Source organism: Lutjanus erythropterus, chromosome 4, assembly GCF_056507025.1.
Source record: "Lutjanus erythropterus isolate fLutEry1 chromosome 4, fLutEry1.hap2, whole genome shotgun sequence".
Classification (NCBI taxonomy): domain Eukaryota; kingdom Metazoa; phylum Chordata; class Actinopteri; order Lutjaniformes; family Lutjanidae; genus Lutjanus; species Lutjanus erythropterus.
The window spans coordinates 17,125,838-17,142,504 of record NC_139320.1 but is presented as its reverse complement, the minus strand read 5'-3'; the positions used below and the strand labels follow the sequence as shown (position 1 = coordinate 17,142,504).

At 38.3% G+C, this 16,667-nt stretch overlaps 2 protein-coding genes across 2 annotated transcripts; one reads left to right on the top strand and one right to left on the bottom strand.

Annotated features, from left to right (window-relative positions):
* Positions 1-626: 626 nt before the first annotated feature.
* tp53i13 (tumor protein p53 inducible protein 13) lies at positions 627-9,313 on the bottom strand. Its single transcript, XM_084717120.1, has 9 exons — positions 8,816-9,313; positions 7,858-7,935; positions 7,557-7,592; positions 7,097-7,155; positions 6,761-6,839; positions 5,799-5,927; positions 3,417-3,626; positions 2,210-3,284; positions 627-1,649 (listed from the first exon to the last, which is right to left on the bottom strand). Exons 1-9 carry the CDS (start codon positions 8,933-8,935, stop codon positions 1,543-1,545), a joined length of 1,893 nt encoding a protein of 630 aa, XP_084573246.1. The 5' UTR covers positions 8,936-9,313; the 3' UTR covers positions 627-1,542.
* On the top strand, positions 8,934-16,517 carry LOC146328237 (uncharacterized). Its single transcript, XM_084716278.1, has 5 exons — positions 8,934-8,964; positions 11,790-12,001; positions 12,327-12,440; positions 13,817-13,909; positions 16,347-16,517. The coding sequence occupies exons 1-5, from the start codon at positions 8,934-8,936 to the stop codon at positions 16,500-16,502; spliced, it is 606 nt and encodes a 201-aa protein (XP_084572404.1). The 3' UTR covers positions 16,503-16,517.
* The last annotated feature ends 150 nt before the right edge of the window (positions 16,518-16,667 follow it).

Sequence of the window (16,667 nt, the reverse complement as noted above, 5' to 3'; positions counted from 1 at the left end):
ATGTTAATGTATAAAATATTAGCTGATACTATGTTATCAGATTTTTTACACTCAAATATTGATGTTGGCATCAGCCTCAAAAATCCAGACAGCTTTACTACTGTAGTATCTGGTTATGATGTTAAACGATACAAACATATTGACATCCATAACAGCTGTTTGAAACAGCAGTCCACACACTTAACACCTCTGTCAAAGAATTTATTGTCTTTGTGATTCCTTCTATAAAGTCTTGTCCATAAACGGCTTCAAATTTCAGCGATTCACTTGTTTGTACCATTGAATGACAACATGCCGCACACAGTGTTGCTTAGAACAGCAACTTACATATTCACATACTAAACCTTCACAAGTAAAAGCAACAAAGTATTACTATGAAACTACTTAAAAAAAAAAAAACAAATACAGACAAAACGTAACAATAAAAACCATCCTTAGGTAGAAAAATGGCAAGATCAGAACCACAGACTCAATATTGATACATGGAGTGAGCAAAATGAGGTGTATACATTGTGCAATGTGTAGGATATTTGTAACAAGTTGCACAAATATATAAAAATTGTGAGTCATGACATACAACCTGAGGGCCTCTCTTTGGACTCTTTGATGTAATGTTTGTAGGGATGTCCTGAGGGGTCAATGGACTGATGCAGAATCCAGCGACGGACAAAATACACTGGCTTTTCTTTAATGGTTGTTATTTGGGGACCCTAGTTTTGGAAAACTGAATGTTAATTTTATGACAGTGTCTGTGCATAATGGTTAAGAAATCATTTGCAAATCATGTCCATGGCTTCCATTCACAAGGAGAAATAGATAGAACAATGGTCCCAGCTTTAACAATCCAAATGCAACCAATTAGAGAGAACTTCTATCAAATCACTGCATATCCAATAAATCTGGACAAAAGATCTAACTGACCATTAAACAGAAATGTGGCATTTCAGCTCCAGCTTTCAGATTATTCAGCATATCTCCTCTTTTGATAGAGGTGGTCCAGTCCAGCTCTGTATCTATGCGACAGGCACTGATAAAGACACATACAACATGCTGTATGCTATATTATGATAAATGCTGCCCTAATAATGACTTTAAAGGTCCAGTGTGTAAGATTTACAGGCATTTACTGGAAGAATATGGCAAAAATGGTTTATAATCACTTGAAAATAGGTATCTTTGTGTTTTCGTTACCTTAGAATGAGGCCTTTTTATCTATAGAGTCCTCTTCCACGCCTCTAATGTTTTTACAGTAGCCCAGAATGGACAAATCAAACACTGGGATCTACGAGATACAGCCTCATAGATACAGCCTTTTGCGTTTTTGCATTTTCGCAGTCACCATAGGTTCTTCTACATGCTTGGAAGCAGAATCTAGTCAAGTTTACTATCTGCAAGCTCATCACTAGATGCCACTAAATCCAACACAGTGGTCCTTAAACCCATTTTGTTTCCACTCTTCAGTCCACTCTCTGCCTCCTTGACATGTCGACTTGAGACTAAGGTGCATTCTTGATATTACTGGGGATGTTCTCCTTCATTTTTCTATGGATGTTCATCTGAGCTGGAAGAGCTGGGCAGAAGAACACACTCCTGTCTCCTGCCCCTTTTCCGCCTCCTCTTTGCAATCCGTAGCCTCCTGCGGATCACATCTAGAGGACGCACACACAGATAACACATTAACAGGTTTTAACAAATTAGAGACTGAACTCACACTGGCAAAAAAATGTATGTTAAATAATCTATTGTCAATTAATTGAAAAAAGTCCAATCCAAATCGTGTAATGTAAAACCTATTCTTTCCAAGCTTGAGGGTGAAGCACATAGCTACAGTTGTTGCGTCTATTTCAATCAGTTCTGGGCTGCACACTTTGCTTTTAGAAATTATTGGTTCAATGTTGTTTTCATTTTGTAGTTGTTGCAGTGTGATCAAAATAATTTTTTTCCCCAAAAACATACTTCAAAATGAGACTGAAGTTAATGCAGTTTTATAAAAACATTCACTTCATAATCCAATAATTTTTTAAGACCTGTCAAAATTGCGTAGCCCAAAATTAAGATTATTATACATTTTCTGACTTTTAAGTGACCCATGGAAACTCTTATTAAACTGCTTAAGAATACAGACAAAGGCAGCTTGTTATCTCCTCCAAAGATCCACAAAATGATCCAAAGAGCTCTCTGATGACTCGACACTGTGTGGTCCACCTACCTGCTACGCTGTCGTAGTCCTGCTGTGGGTCGTGCCAGTAAAGACTGGGCGTGGTCCTCCAGTGACGGTACAGGCGAGTGTGAAGCACCGACAGGGTCAGGAGAACCAGCAGGAAGCCCAGTGCCGCTGCTGCCCAGACCGCCTCATCCGTCCTGGGGGTCCTCGGCAACCCCTTATTCACAGCAGCGGCTCTGACCCCCATATCTTTGTTGCATTCACAGTGTTCGCCTGCTTTGCAGCCGTCACATTCATGGCTGCTGGGCAGGTAACCAGCTGGCTGTGGGTCTGCGTGTTGTTGTGGTTGGGGTGGAGAAACCAAATCAAAGCCAGTCTTTTCATCTTTGTGGTGAGAAGGTGTGTTGCCGTGTGTTTGCTTATGTTCCAACTCTCTCTCTTTAACATCTACTACTTCGTTATCCTTCATCATGCTATCTGCTGTGCGGTCTTTATTAAAGTGTTTCTCTTTCATGCCATGTTTAATAGAGTCTTTATCTCTCGGTTTGGCTGAGACTGTATCTTCATCTTTGGAGCTGAAGGCCAGGGCTTCATGCCTGGCGGTGTGGTTATGTTCACTGTTAACACCAGGAGAGGTGTTTGGGTTTTTTGGACTGGGCTGCTGTGCTGCTGTCTGCAGTGTTAGGCTGCTTTTCTGAGACTCAGGAGCCCCGAATCCTGAAGAATGAGTTCTGAGTGTAGTCTCAGTCATATCTGACCCCAAAGGAGTTGGGGTCAGCCTAGGATCTGGACCAGAAGGATTGGAGAGAGTCCCGTTCCTTAGTGGAGGATCTGCTAATGTTGTGCTGTTGTAGCTCTGGACATCCCCTCTCCCACTGAGAGAGCCAGCAGGAGAGGCTCTGTTGGTCTGGTTTGACAATGTTGTTGTGTTTCTGCCCTCCATGTCATCTCCATCCTCATTCTCCTGTTTTTCTCTTAAGGCAGCTCTTATCTGCCTGCTTTTGCCTTCCTCTTTGATTTGTTTCAAGCTTTCCTTCTTCATGTTGGACTTCAGCTCTGCCTCCATCGCTCCATTCAGCAGAGATGAGATGGCCTGCTCACAGCATCCCCTCAGAGATTCCTGGGAATTTACAGTAACAGCTGCTTAGAGACATCTACAAGACCATTCAAATGCCTCTTCTATGCTGCTTTCATTGCAGAGCATGGAAAGAGATCAAACGAACAAAATCAGAAAAGTGGTCAGTCATCAAACCTTCATTTTTGCAGTGTGTTCCTCTGGATGTGCACAATTATGTCGGTGCTTCTCAGCAGACCAGGTTAACAGCAGGTTGTACTTCCTGCTTGAGCTCACACCACCAAACTTATTGCTTGTGGATGTTGTCGTCTCCAGCCAGTCACAGATGTCTGAAGAGACTACGGCGGACAGTTCCAAGGTGCGACCCCAGGACAGCAAGGCTATTGGCTGAACACAGAGCAAACAGTGAACATACTGTACACTCACTCCACTTCTTTTACATTCTAATTTAATGAGTCACGGTCCACGCTTGTGAATTTATAATGCCTAATTGTAATGCTGATGTGGAAATAAAGAGAGCTAATGTTTAGGCTATTAACAAGCTGAAACACTACAAGTAGCTTGTGTGTGCTACACAAAGCATGCTTCAGACGGCCTCAGTATAGCACAGTCAAGCTTGAAAGAAAATACAACTACAAGGGAACATGAAAATCTGTGTCTAGTGTTTAATTCATTAATGAATAAACACTGTAAGTACTCACAACTTCCATAACTTCCATAACAGAACATGAAATGAGAGGACAATAGCCACAGTGAGAGAGTGTTCAAAGTAGCGTTTGTGTATTTGGAACTTATTTCGTATCCTCAGTTTGATTCAAAAGTCAACTCCATCGTCTTCACCAAAATTAAACCAGGACATGAACACACACTTAAAGCAGGCCAAAGATGAAAAAGAAAAAAAAAAGGACCATATACTTAGATGATCTTTTCAAATATGATCCCATTCTTTAATTTTGCAGAACAACATATCTGATTATACTTCTACTGATCAACAGTGCAAGCACAGATTTTGTCAGTACACATGCACTTTCTATTCAAAACCATTCATTTTTATGCCTCCTGAGATTTTATGTATCCTGACAAGTAACACCTTTCCACAGCTATGCCTTAACTTGCATGTCTAAAGCCCAACATATAAATTAGTTGTTTCTTTACTTGACATTGATTGTCTCAACTTACTGTACATCAGGGGTTCTAAACTTCTTGTAACTTAAGGCTCCGGTTGGGTCAAAAAGTAGTGTTGTTTATGTAAAAAGATGAAAATCAGGTGCTCGTCAGGGATATGGCTAGTAACTGGGTGAAACTTAAAACAAACAATGACTCTTAAGCTTACTGATAATGAAAGTGTAAAAGCAATAGCAATAATAGTAACGATCCGAGGCACTCTGATAATAAATGTAAAAAAAAGTCTTCACCAAGGCTTAGCGTGACAAAGAGAACCCGGTGTTATATTTAAAACTAATCAGGAGCTCATCTGACCTGGTCACGTGTCGTGTCAGCTCTGTCACTCAAAAAGTGGCTTATATTGTGAGCTCACTATATAGTGAAGAAGGAATATTTTTGGACACCACTCTGTACTGTAAATTATAATATTGCCATTGCTTTTCCCTCAATACATTATGGTATATAATGTTTGGTTAGTGACCAGTGGTACACTACGTTTCATGATGCATTGTGGGATACTTTGAGTCTACTGTATGATATGGTAGAATAATTATTACTACACATTCAGACAGCACCTCAAAATGAAAAACACACTATGTAGTGAACTATTTAATGTGAAGTGAGTGATTTCAGACACAGCCTTTTTCTTGAAGTGGCATAACTGTTGTCATGGATTCGTTTTTAAAGTTTTAAAACACCCGTTTCTCACTGTCACTCTATGCCCTGATGAAAATCCTTGAAATACGGGATTTTGACATTTTTCATCAGAGTGCCTTATCACATGCTTCAGAGCTTTTACTACCGCCTTTTTCATTTCAAAACCGATCCATCCCTGCATCTGAGACAACGTTAGCCAATATCTAATTTGGTAAATTACCCACCACACACACAAATATTTTGTTTTTTCAGTCATTTGGCAATACCACTAGATGGTGGCGGTCCACTAGGTAAGGGTGGCTGCTGGACATAATAAAAAGCTATTCTTTTGTTGTTGTTTAAGTTATGTGTAGTTTTTTCTAAGAAGTGGTAGTGGGGACAAAAAGACTACTGTACCCACTGTAGGTTACTGCTACCCTTAAATCTGTGGTGTGTAAGTATCTTTCACACTTAGATAAAGGTTATTAAACCCTTACATGTGGATTAACAGACAGCTGATAAGCCTAGTCTTGCTTAATCAACATCAAATATGTCTATTTCTGAAAGTGTGGTATGGAGTTTCATATTCAGATATTCTCAGGTGTTAAGGCTAACAAAGACATGTCATCAAAGTGTGCAAAGTTCAAAATATTTCAACAATACAATATACAGCCTTATAAGATAACAGAAATATTTAGAATCTACTGTCGCTTGCTGTCTTTGGTGGGTCAGAGAGAAGAGATAAAGGGTTTGCCTCACCGTGTGTTTATTGAGCTGTGGATGTGGGCTAATGATGTAGTCTGGCAGACAGGAGCGGGCCAGGACAGACAGAAGTAGACGCTCGTGGAGAGGAGCACAGGGATGGTAGAGCAAAACAGTAGCTCCATGCTGGAAAACGCAAACAAACACCAGCACATATGTGACTATCAATGTCCCAAACTTCTACCACAACCACACAAATTTACTTTGTAACAATTTTTATGAAAAAATATGGCGAGTTAATAATGTTTTTCAGCTGACAAAGATTGCTAAAGGGAAATATCTGCATCCCTCTGTGGATGAAAAACTGACAACCACAAAGTAATGTGACAAAACATCAGTAATCTACAGTGCATTCTGACGTTATGCCCTAATAAAAATCCCCAACCTGTCATTACTGTTTGTATAACTCACGCTAATCAAGAATATCTATGTACCAAGGGTCTAAACAGATAGAATGTAAATTACGGCAGACTTCCCTGTATTAGTGTTAATTTAAGTCACAGCAATTTAACTCCACAGTCTGATGCACGTCTGACTAAAACAGATTGTTAGGTTGGAAAATCAAACAGAAGGGATTGTGGGCAAAATTGATTGGCCAGTCTATATTCTACTGTTTAAAACCAGGGAGCTCCTCTATGCTTCTATTAACCCATTTGTCAAAATTCTGGCATTTTAAGCAAAGTGACTGACTTTTTATTATGCTGTCACATCAAATGTTGTGAAGTTGTAGCTTTTACATAACGCGCATAGCAGAGACATGGTATTATTAGTTATATTTTTTGGGTGCCTATTGGCATGACATAAAGTAATCACCGAAAAATAAGTTTATATAAAATACAGACATAACTACAAAAACAAAAAATGTCTATTCTTTTACCGTACTACACAGATACAATGACTAAACTGTTGTGAGAGTTGAGACAGCAGCAGAAACAGCAGCAAGAGATGTTGTGACTTACGTGCAAGTTATTGAGCCACCGCTGAGGAGGACAGTACAAGTACTCTCCTGTCTCTGCCCTTACTGGTCTGTATGCTCCACTGCAACACACACAAATGCAGACAACGTTAACATCCTCAACAGCCTTTATAAACATGACAAAATGACATTGGTTGATTACTTCACTGCAGCATTACAAAGCACAGAAACCATGAGTATATATGGACTGCTGTAGATTTTTGTGACTAAATGTGTCCATGCTAATGTGTGTGCATGTGTCAGTGTCTCCTAACTTGGGTTGGACTATCTCCCCACCCCTTTAGAGCAAATGTGTTATTTGTCTGTCAAACTGCCTTACCTGTTGGGAACGGTATGGTTGTAGGAAATAGATTTATCCATGCAGATCTGTCTGGCTGGCTGCAGTGAAAAGAAGTGAAAGGTCTAATTAGATTTTAATGGCCCTGTCTCTGTGTTAACAACTGTATACACCCAGTCATCAATCACACAGGAGAAACATTAAGTTAGCAGCCACTCAAAGTTCTTGTTGACAACATAACAAGGAAGAAGTTTTAGTTAATTCAAACTAAGACTGTACCTGGCATGTTTCAACATATCAGCAAAACACCTTTTGTAAAGCAGGGCAAAATTTGGATCATTTCATGCATTAAAATAAAATATGTGAACTTGGAATTTTGATGCATCAGTTAGAGTTATCGGACAGTGCTTTAGTTTAAGGAAATCACCATGTTACATAGTGTTTGAAGGTCAAAGGTTGGGGAGAGCGGTCAAATAAAGTGCTCGGTAAAGTATTTACTCACCTCAGGATCATACACTGTGTCAATACTAGGAGGTCTCTGTAGATAAGACAGACAGTGGACACTGGTTAAATGTTGGTGGAGCAACCTGAAGAAGCCAAGTTTTAAGAGCTGATTTACACTATGGGTGGTGCCAGATATACTGTAGAGGCTTTAACACAACAATTACTTTCCCGTGATTGTTTAAACTTCCTGGCACCCAATGTATTGCAGCACACCCCGCCCATCTGAGCCAGCAAAGCTGTGGGGATAAATCTATAACACAGATGATGATAATCATGTGGTCTGTTGTCACCATAGTTACCTGAGTAGACTCTGGCCAAGTAGACAGTGGACAGTCCCAATAAACAGCATCCTCAGGCAGGTCTCTATCCAAATACAGCTACCACAAAAACACAGAGAAACAGAGTGCATCTTAAAGCCTCTTTATTTCTTTATGATTGAATATTTGCGTTAATTTTAATGACTTAACAATATATTGAATATTGCAAAATTGCAATAAAAAATGTCTCAATAGCATACCAGTCTGTAACAATATATACTGTGATGTTACATGGTTAATTATTTTATCTTTATTTTATTTTATTTTATTTTATTTTATAGAATGAATTTGACTGACTGCGACATTGGTTTTGTTTAGCAATTGTACATTCATAATTCATTCACTGTGTGCATTCACATGCTTAAGTTATGGGTGGCTACTTTTATTTTATTTTATTTTATTAAAAAAGAGATCCAGAAGTACTTTAGATTAGAAGGAAAAAGTATTATACACACACACACACACACACACACACACACACGTATATAAAATGTATTCATGTCAAATATTACATATTATGTTTTCTAACATTGCAATGAACATTGTATTGTGGGTTTTCTATTGTGGTATCATTGTACCTTGAATATTTAGTATTATTACATCCCTAATACTTCTGCATCACAATTTTCACTGAAAATACTATTAAAATTATTATGATGTGATGTTTGTTGGGGTCTGTACCAGACAAAGAGGTTTTCTTTCATTTAGAGAACAAGATAAATAGGCTAGGACATCTCTGTAGCACTGCAATACTTCATTATAACGCTGCTTTATCATATTTTACCTTTAATTATTGTGATTTTGACAATATTTCGATTTACTGTGCTGTCCTACTCAAACACTGGGTTACACACACACACACACACACACACACACACACACACACACACACACACACACACATCAACAGAACAAAAGGTGGGTATTAAGTTAAAGTTACCTTTCCATTGTCACATCCTGGCCCCGGAGACTCGGACAAACCGTACTGCCCCAGACTGACCCACAGTGCGGCCAACACAGTCACTGTCAGCGGCGGGGACGTGGTCGTTTGGCTCGGCATGGCTGTGACAAGCAGTCAGTCATTCAAATGTGAGACCAGACCCACATTTACTTAAGATAGTTGTTTCCTTTGGACTGACAAAGATCCGACCTTTCATAATCCCACAACACAGGTTTCCTTTGGCAAAGACCCATAACAGACGAGCGGTGAGACGTGTTAATGTCGGTTAAAAAGGTAACCCAACGGTCGCACAATGCCCTGCGACCGTTGTCTTCTTTAAGTTAAGATAAAGTTAGCTAGTTGTCCTACATTGTTAAGTTTAACTAATGAGCGAGGCTCAGCCATTTAACCCAGAAAAGAGTACTGAAACTATTTTGTACTTCCATAAGTAACTACTTCATCAGTGTACGAAATACTGTTGTCAAGTTATCAAGCTAACTATATAATTGAAAGATCACGTTTTCCTCATAAATTTCAAAATATAATCATTGTATAATTTTGTATCGAATTCGTTTGCTTTGTTAATCTCTTATTCTCTCATTGCTACATGTAATTAGTAAATGGAGTATATTATATGATACTCTATAATTGTGCAAGTTCCACTGGTTGTTTTTTTTTCTTTATAATTTAAATTATAATATCTATACTTTTATTTTGAAAATAAAATCCTATTTCCGGAAGTATGCTGACTCTAATGTTTCTGTTTACTTTCTTCAGCTGTTAAACTACAGGAGCTGGAAAGGGTCATAAAAACAGATCACAAAAAATAAGTTTGACTCAAAGGAACCAACCCTGTGGTTTTAACTCTGAATGTCCTCTGGGAGGCGACACGTAAGTTACCAACGAAACTAATAATGGTTCTATTCTTTACAGGTCAAATAGAGCTTCCACTGCGCAAGTTGGCTCACTGGAAAGTGTCTCCATCACTGTTTTGAGGTAGTTGACTTTACTTAAGTATTTCCACTTTATAATACTCTGTTTCTAGTCCACTACATTTTGGAAGAAAACATTGTTCTTTTCCCTTCACTACATTTATTGGACAACATTAGATAGTAGTTACATTGTGAATTTTTGGTTACTAATACAAGAATAAATCAACAATTATAATATGATTTATTATTTTGGGATAAGCTACTCAACAGTATGTGATGTATTTGAAATTAGCCCAACACAGTGATGCTTATGCATTAATGCATCAATAATTATAATGCAGTGACTTTCTGCATAATAAGTGCTATTACTCTTGCTACTTTAAGCAGGCCTATTATTATTTGTGTGTGTGTGTGTGTGTGTGTGTAGGGATGTGGGATATAGATTGTTTTTTTTCCAGCTGATACCAAAAGCCAATAATTACCAGATTCTCACAGCCGATTCTGATAAGATAATTAATAATTTAACATTTTTGTGTTTTTTAAAGAAGTTCATGTGGCCTATAGTTTATGTACAACTGATGGTAAGAAAGACTAAGATATAATGAGCAAAGATGATTTGACTCTGACTGAACTAAATCTGATATCAACCAAAAAAATAATAATCAAAGAACACTCCTGACTCTTCAAATTTTCATTTACTTTTTCAAGTAAAGAGCATCAAAAACTTCACAAATATATTTTTTCCTAAGAATTCAGATTAAATGCTGGGACATAAGCCAAATCAGATATTATAATTGCTGATATTTCTGAACTAAAATTGTATTATCAGAATAATAAACAATTACATAAACTTCCCATTATTGCCCAATAACTTAATCAGCCTCCATATTTATTATGCATTTGCTGCTACTGACTAAGATTTTGAATGCAGGATTTTTTTTTTACACTGTGGCGTTGTTACTTTGAAGTGAATGTTCTGAGTATTTCTTACACTATTGGATACAGCCTGTCTCCGCAGGCAGAGAAACAGGCATTACCTGTTAGCACAGGTTCCAGCTGGGTTCCGCCCTCAGCTGTAAGAGCTAGTGCTAGACCACACTGTGAGTAAGACCTTGTTGCTTTCAAAATAAAACAAACTGCATAAAATTAGCCTGTGAAATAAAGTCACACAATCTATCATTTGTTGTGTTACAAAGAACTAAAAATATAAATGAAAACAGTGGAGTTGGCACATTAATTATAAAGTGAGTGAATTTTCAGTGATGTCAAATATTTTCTTTCAAAGTGGGCTTAATTTTGAAACCTCTGAAGGGAAGTCTGTTTGACTTTCGTCACCTTCACACTTTCCCTGCTTCCCCACCCATTGAAACGCTCCACACACGCGTCCCCACCCCTTGTCATAAAAGTGCACAGGTGGGTCTGTCAGAGGAGACGTGGGTTCCTGGACAGAGGACAAGTCTGGACCTTAATGGAGTCCACCCTCCTAAAAGGTTTGCCACCTTTTTGACTATGATTTGTTATGAAGCTTAAAGTTTATAGTTTGATAAATGTGGGTTTATTAAAAGTTTGGTCAGTCTGTTTTGGTGATTAGTCTTAGTTCTTCAATTAACAGACAATAATTTCAGAAAGAAAGCAATCGATCTATTTATTACTGTTTTGTAAAGGGGTTTCTAAGACTAATATAGCCTATTTACACAAAAACAAAGACTTTCTCTCCTTCCTTCACATTGTTAAGGGTGTGGCACCTTTCTGAATTGCTGTAATAGCTGGGCAATTCGCTCAATTTATTGCAAAGGGCACTAAAAAGTCGTCAGTCTGCAAGCTGTAGTTTATTGATCTTGTACCGTATGTTTGATTTTTTTGCTCTATGTTTAAACCTGGCTGTCCATTTAAGGAAGTGGGACAATCAGGAAGTGCAGCTACACAATTCTCTCATTTATTATGATACAACCAGCATGGCAAAAACAGCTTGCCACAACAGCTGATCCTCCATAAAATTAGTAGATACTGCTGTTTCACCAGCTGAGCCTGAGAAACGTGAGCCTGTCTGCCCAACATCTCTAATCCTGTCACCTTGTACTGTTCAACTCCAGGTGGAGCAGGTGGAGCTGGCACCGCAGGTGTCCAGCAACCAGCGGTGGCCCCTCCTGGTGGTTTGCAGCCCCTCACAGAGGTAGCAGAGCCTGTAGACCTGGGCAAGAAGGAGGGAGACAAGAGTCAACCTGGACTCCTCACAAAAGCAGGACATGGCGAGGTAGGCACCGTGTATATTTGAAAAACACAAAACAATAATTTGAATAAAATGTGCAGGAACCCATATTACTTTGTCCTCAAATATTTAAGAAACTTTATATCTATTATGTATTAGTTATAATTTCATGATCCAAATAAAGTAAGTGATGAATGTAAAATGTATATTCAGTTGCAAAATAATTAACTGTATTGAAGTAAACAACGTTACATGATACTGTAACGCTCATCAGCTCTGTTTATGTGTAATTATTCCCACCACCCTGGACTCTAAAGATTGTGAAGGGCACAGTGGACAATCTTCGCTTTCTGTTTTTGTCTGTCACCAGGAGCTGTACTCTTTTGACAGCTCTCCGTCCTCCTCAGACAGCGAGGATGAGGGTATCAAGAAAGACAAGAAGATGAAGAAGAAGAAGAAGCTGAAGAAGAAGAAGAAAAAGAAAGTATGTGTCTCAAAAAGCTTATCTTCACCACTAACCAGGCAATTAATTAAACTATTGGGTATTTTCTTGAAAAGTCCCCACGAAGTATCGAAAATTGAAAAGATGGAAGATGAAAGATGACCTGATTTCCCACAACATGGATTTTGAGTGGCCGATCAGGCCAATCTGTAATATATTTAATGTAATAAATATAAAATATGCCATCAGAGATCAAGGAAACCTGCTAAGTTGAAATGTTCACTTCTCTGATAACAACGTTACAGCCGCTGTATCCTCCTTTGGAATGTTTATTCCGGCCTGCAACTTTGGTTCTGTTTGGCAAATGAGTGAGTGTCTGTTTGTTAGTTGTAAGAAATCATCAATAATCTTTCAGAAGCAGTAGATGTTAGTGTTAGGGTTTTCAGGATAACTAGCTGAGCTTCACATCGACTGACAACTGACAGTTATAAACAGCTGATCAACTTTCAGGGTAGAACTTGTCGTTGCTTGTTATTTTCAGTTTAGGATGTTGCGCTTGTCTTGCACTCCTGCAGTGTTCCCGCACCAGAGCCCCCCTTTTCCAAGTCTGTGTAGGAGAGGGTGGGGTGAAACAACTTGCTTCAACCACAGATGGTATATTAAGTAGGATTGCAACGTATTTAATACACCATCTGTGGTTCCAACTCACTGTTTGGACTGCTGTACTCATTTTTGCACGCACAATTGCTTCACATTGCTACTTTAAAAAATGTATTTTAAGTATCTCAAATACAGAAATACAAACTCTTTTTTTCTGTGCAGAAAGATAAACATTCCAAAATACTCAAAAGTAATTAAATCCATATTTTAAATACATTTAATTGAAAGCGTTTCTGTCACTGCACAACAGTTAGTTGATCTTGTTGGTTTTCCAGGGTGTTGCATTGGCTTGGAAGACACATGACACACACACACATGTGAGGCTACATTGCACAAATCATGACACAGAGGGGAAGTACAGTGAGGGCTGTACCTAGTAACAGCCAGTCAAATAGGAGAGAACTAGGAATGGTATTGATTTGTCTATAATGCAGATCAACTGTCACTTTTACTCACAGCATAGCTGAAATGGGCGTGTGTGTATGTGTGTTCCTGTGTGTGTTTTTAGCAAAATGGTTGCTTGTTGCTTGTGTAGTTCCTTTTGTGTGTTGCTAAGTGCTTTAGGAGCCCCTCCCTTCTTCTGCCAGCTACACTGCCTTCTCTAAGGAGCTCTAACAAAGCCTCGCTCCACAGAGTTCGGAATGACTCATTCGATTAGATTCTCATTTATCACTTTCGCCAACAAAGGAGGGTATAAATAAACCTGTTCAGTGCGTACACAGAGTTGAGCCATAACTTCCCCGCTTCTTTCTCAACAGGACTCCAGCTCATCATCATCCTCATCATCTTCCTCCTCCTCCTCATCCTCCTCTTCTTCCTCATCTAGTAGCTCTTCAGACAGTGACAGTGAGGTAAGTTGTCGTTGTGGCACAGGCTCTGCTTAAGAAGAATATTACTTCCATGAAGCTCCTGTCTTGCACATGAACATGTCACACACTAGTTCCTGTCATCACGCAACTTTCAACACCACACAGACCCGCTGATCACAAGGAAAATGTATTGATTGCATTGATCATTTAGCAAAGACTTGATGCTTAATGCAGAGTCTCAGTAGTCCTTCGGATGAAGCCAAAACATTTCCCTTTAAACCAGTTAAAAAGACATTAGAACCAATGGTTTTAGAGTGCACAGTTTTGTTCATGTAAATCCCTCGGAAATCTTTCCTGCAGTGTTGCTAAATTAAGTCCTTGGCCATGAGCACAAACGATTTCACATCAGCTCACAGGGGATTGATCGTCCCTTCTGACTGTGTCACTGCCTCAGGTGAGGATATTGTCTAAGCTGACAATACAGTGTGTTAAGAGAATATTTAGGGTGGGAAGGCTGTCAAATTGACTCTATTTAGAAATCTAAAAACTGAGCTTGTATTGTATCATTTGGCAAGTTGGAAGATAAGCACATCAACCATCCCCAAGGCGTGTTTTCAACAGTTTCAGCCTTTGAAATAACTCTAAACCAAAGAGTGTACAAATACTTCAAGTATTTCCCCTGTTTGTCTAGTTTTGTAATGTTTTAGCTTCAAGTGACTGCAGTCACATGATGGCCTGATGTGTTGCTCGTTTTCTGAGTGCGTGCGTGGAAAATCAGAAGACTCAGGATAAGCGAGTGACTCGGACTTCTGCAAGCCTTTAGGACAAAAGAAAGAAACAAAATGAGGTTAAACAAAACATAAAGTTGAATCTTTGCATTCCACAAATGTGTTGCCTCCCATTAGTTTGCTGTGGAGTGGCAAAACAGATCACAAAAGTACATGGAATGCATTTCACTCTGGGTTCTAGGCGGAGGCTCTGATGTCCTGGATCTGATAGCAGGCAGGTATCTGACAGCAGAGGAACACACCCAGTCAAACACCCTCTGTATCCACCACAGCAGGTCATAACAATAAAGTCATATGTGACCTATGCTTTATTGGGAATGTTCAGGGTTGGGTCACAGTGAAATGTAGTCAGTTACTGAATTCAAAATTACATGTCAATTTCTGTAACCAGTAACGTAATCTATTGAATTACAAAAAAAATGTAATCTAATCTGAAAAGTTTAGGATTCACTTTGGGATTAGTTCAAAACCAAACATAGAATATATTGCACCCTATACTAAAAAAATCTATGCAGCCACAAAGATTTGAGTTCCAAAAATATTCTTTTCACACACAAACGTCTCATAACATTTTCAATGCAAATTAAATTTATTTTGCATATAAAGCATTTACAGCTGTTTCTTTTGTGTTGTTTTTTTTTGCAGCTGTTTTTAAATTAGGGCCACGTGGACGACTTTTCTCTTGTAATGCAAAATGTTCCTCTTCCATTTTCATTGTAAATTAAAGGGCGTAAAGTCCACTATTCATAAATCATCATTAAAAAACAAAAACAAGTAATAGTTAAATCAGCTTTAACGAAAATGCCAACCTGAGAGGAGTAACTTATATCAGATGTGCTTTTGATGTGAGTTAATATGTCACTCGCCATATTTTAAAGATTAAATCAACAATGTAATGAAGTATACCTTGATAATATAACTATAATCTAATTATGTAATCTGGGTTGGTTATAGTTACATATTTTTATAACTTGATTATGTAATCCCAGTTGTTGGTGTGTGTGGGTGTGTGTCCAGGTTTATATGCATACTTACACAGAAGTAGTATGGTATGCCTATGCATCCAGTATGTGTGTAATAATAGTCATATATACAGTCTCTCTGCAGGTGGGTTCTAATGTCAAGTCCAAATATATTTATAAAGCACATTTAACAGCAACCCTTATAGACCAAAATGCTGTACAATAATAATAAAAAACCCAGCACAGGCATGAACATCAATTCACAAATAAACAACTGGACATATGCCAAAATCAGCAACATCAGCAGAATTAATAGGAAGGGGGATGCTGTTCCAAGCTGGAAGACACAGGCTTTTACCTCTGTATTAACTTACTTGTCAAACTTAAAGGCAGAGTCGTGTTTTAGTAAGATATTGCAAATACAACATATTCAGATTTGCCTTTATTCGGCTGTATCAAGTTATTGTTGATTTTGACCGCATGTTCACAGTAGGTGTGGATGTTCGTTATCTAACTGTAATGCAGACAGAAATTTCTTAATGTATGACAAGTAGGTGACACCAAACCCTGCTGACTTTATCTTTTTTAATACTTTATTAAGCAAATGTAACACTCACTTTGCAAACAACCTTCATGTATGAGCACAAATATAGTAGAATCTTTTAAATATCTAAAAAAAAAATAATAATAATAAAGCACAGTTATGAAAGAATCAACTCTCCCTTGCAGGATGACAAGAAGAAGAAGAAGAAGAAGAAAAAGGAGAAGAAGGAGAAAAAGGATGAGCAGAAAGAGTACGTCAGGGATGTGCTTATCATATCTCAGGCTGGTAAGGGAAACAGTATTTCTCATTTGCTTTGCAAAACAGTTTCTGGATGTTTTTAGATGGCTGTTGATATCAAGTCTTTTGAGCATAATGCATTTACAGACTGGCATTTTAACAAAAGCCTATGTCACACTTCATATTCCCATCATATGCGATTATGTTTTCATGTACACTTTCTGAGGTGCTTTGCAAGATATTCATTTTATCTTGTGCTTTATCTTGCT

What these genes read in the sequence shown, in the direction of transcription:
- tp53i13 (XM_084717120.1), bottom strand. Translation starts at nt 8,935, where the DNA reads ATGCCGAGCCAAACGACCACGTCCCCGCCGCTGACAGTGACTGTGTTG. An exon ending in CTTGGCCAGAGTCTACTCAG is followed by an intron (nt 7,593 to 7,857) that starts GTAACTATGGTG and finishes TCTTATCTACAG; the next exon opens with AGACCTCCTAGTATTGACAC. An exon ending in CACAGCTCAATAAACACACG is followed by an intron (nt 3,627 to 5,798) that starts GTGAGGCAAACC and finishes CTCTGTGTTCAG; the next exon opens with CCAATAGCCTTGCTGTCCTG.
- LOC146328237 (XM_084716278.1), top strand. Translation starts at nt 8,934, where the DNA reads ATGGCTGTGACAAGCAGTCAGTCATTCAAAT. An exon ending in AAGCAGTCAGTCATTCAAAT is followed by an intron (nt 8,965 to 11,789) that starts GTGAGACCAGAC and finishes GAGAAACGTGAG; the next exon opens with CCTGTCTGCCCAACATCTCT. An exon ending in CTTCAGACAGTGACAGTGAG is followed by an intron (nt 13,910 to 16,346) that starts GTAAGTTGTCGT and finishes TCTCCCTTGCAG; the next exon opens with GATGACAAGAAGAAGAAGAA.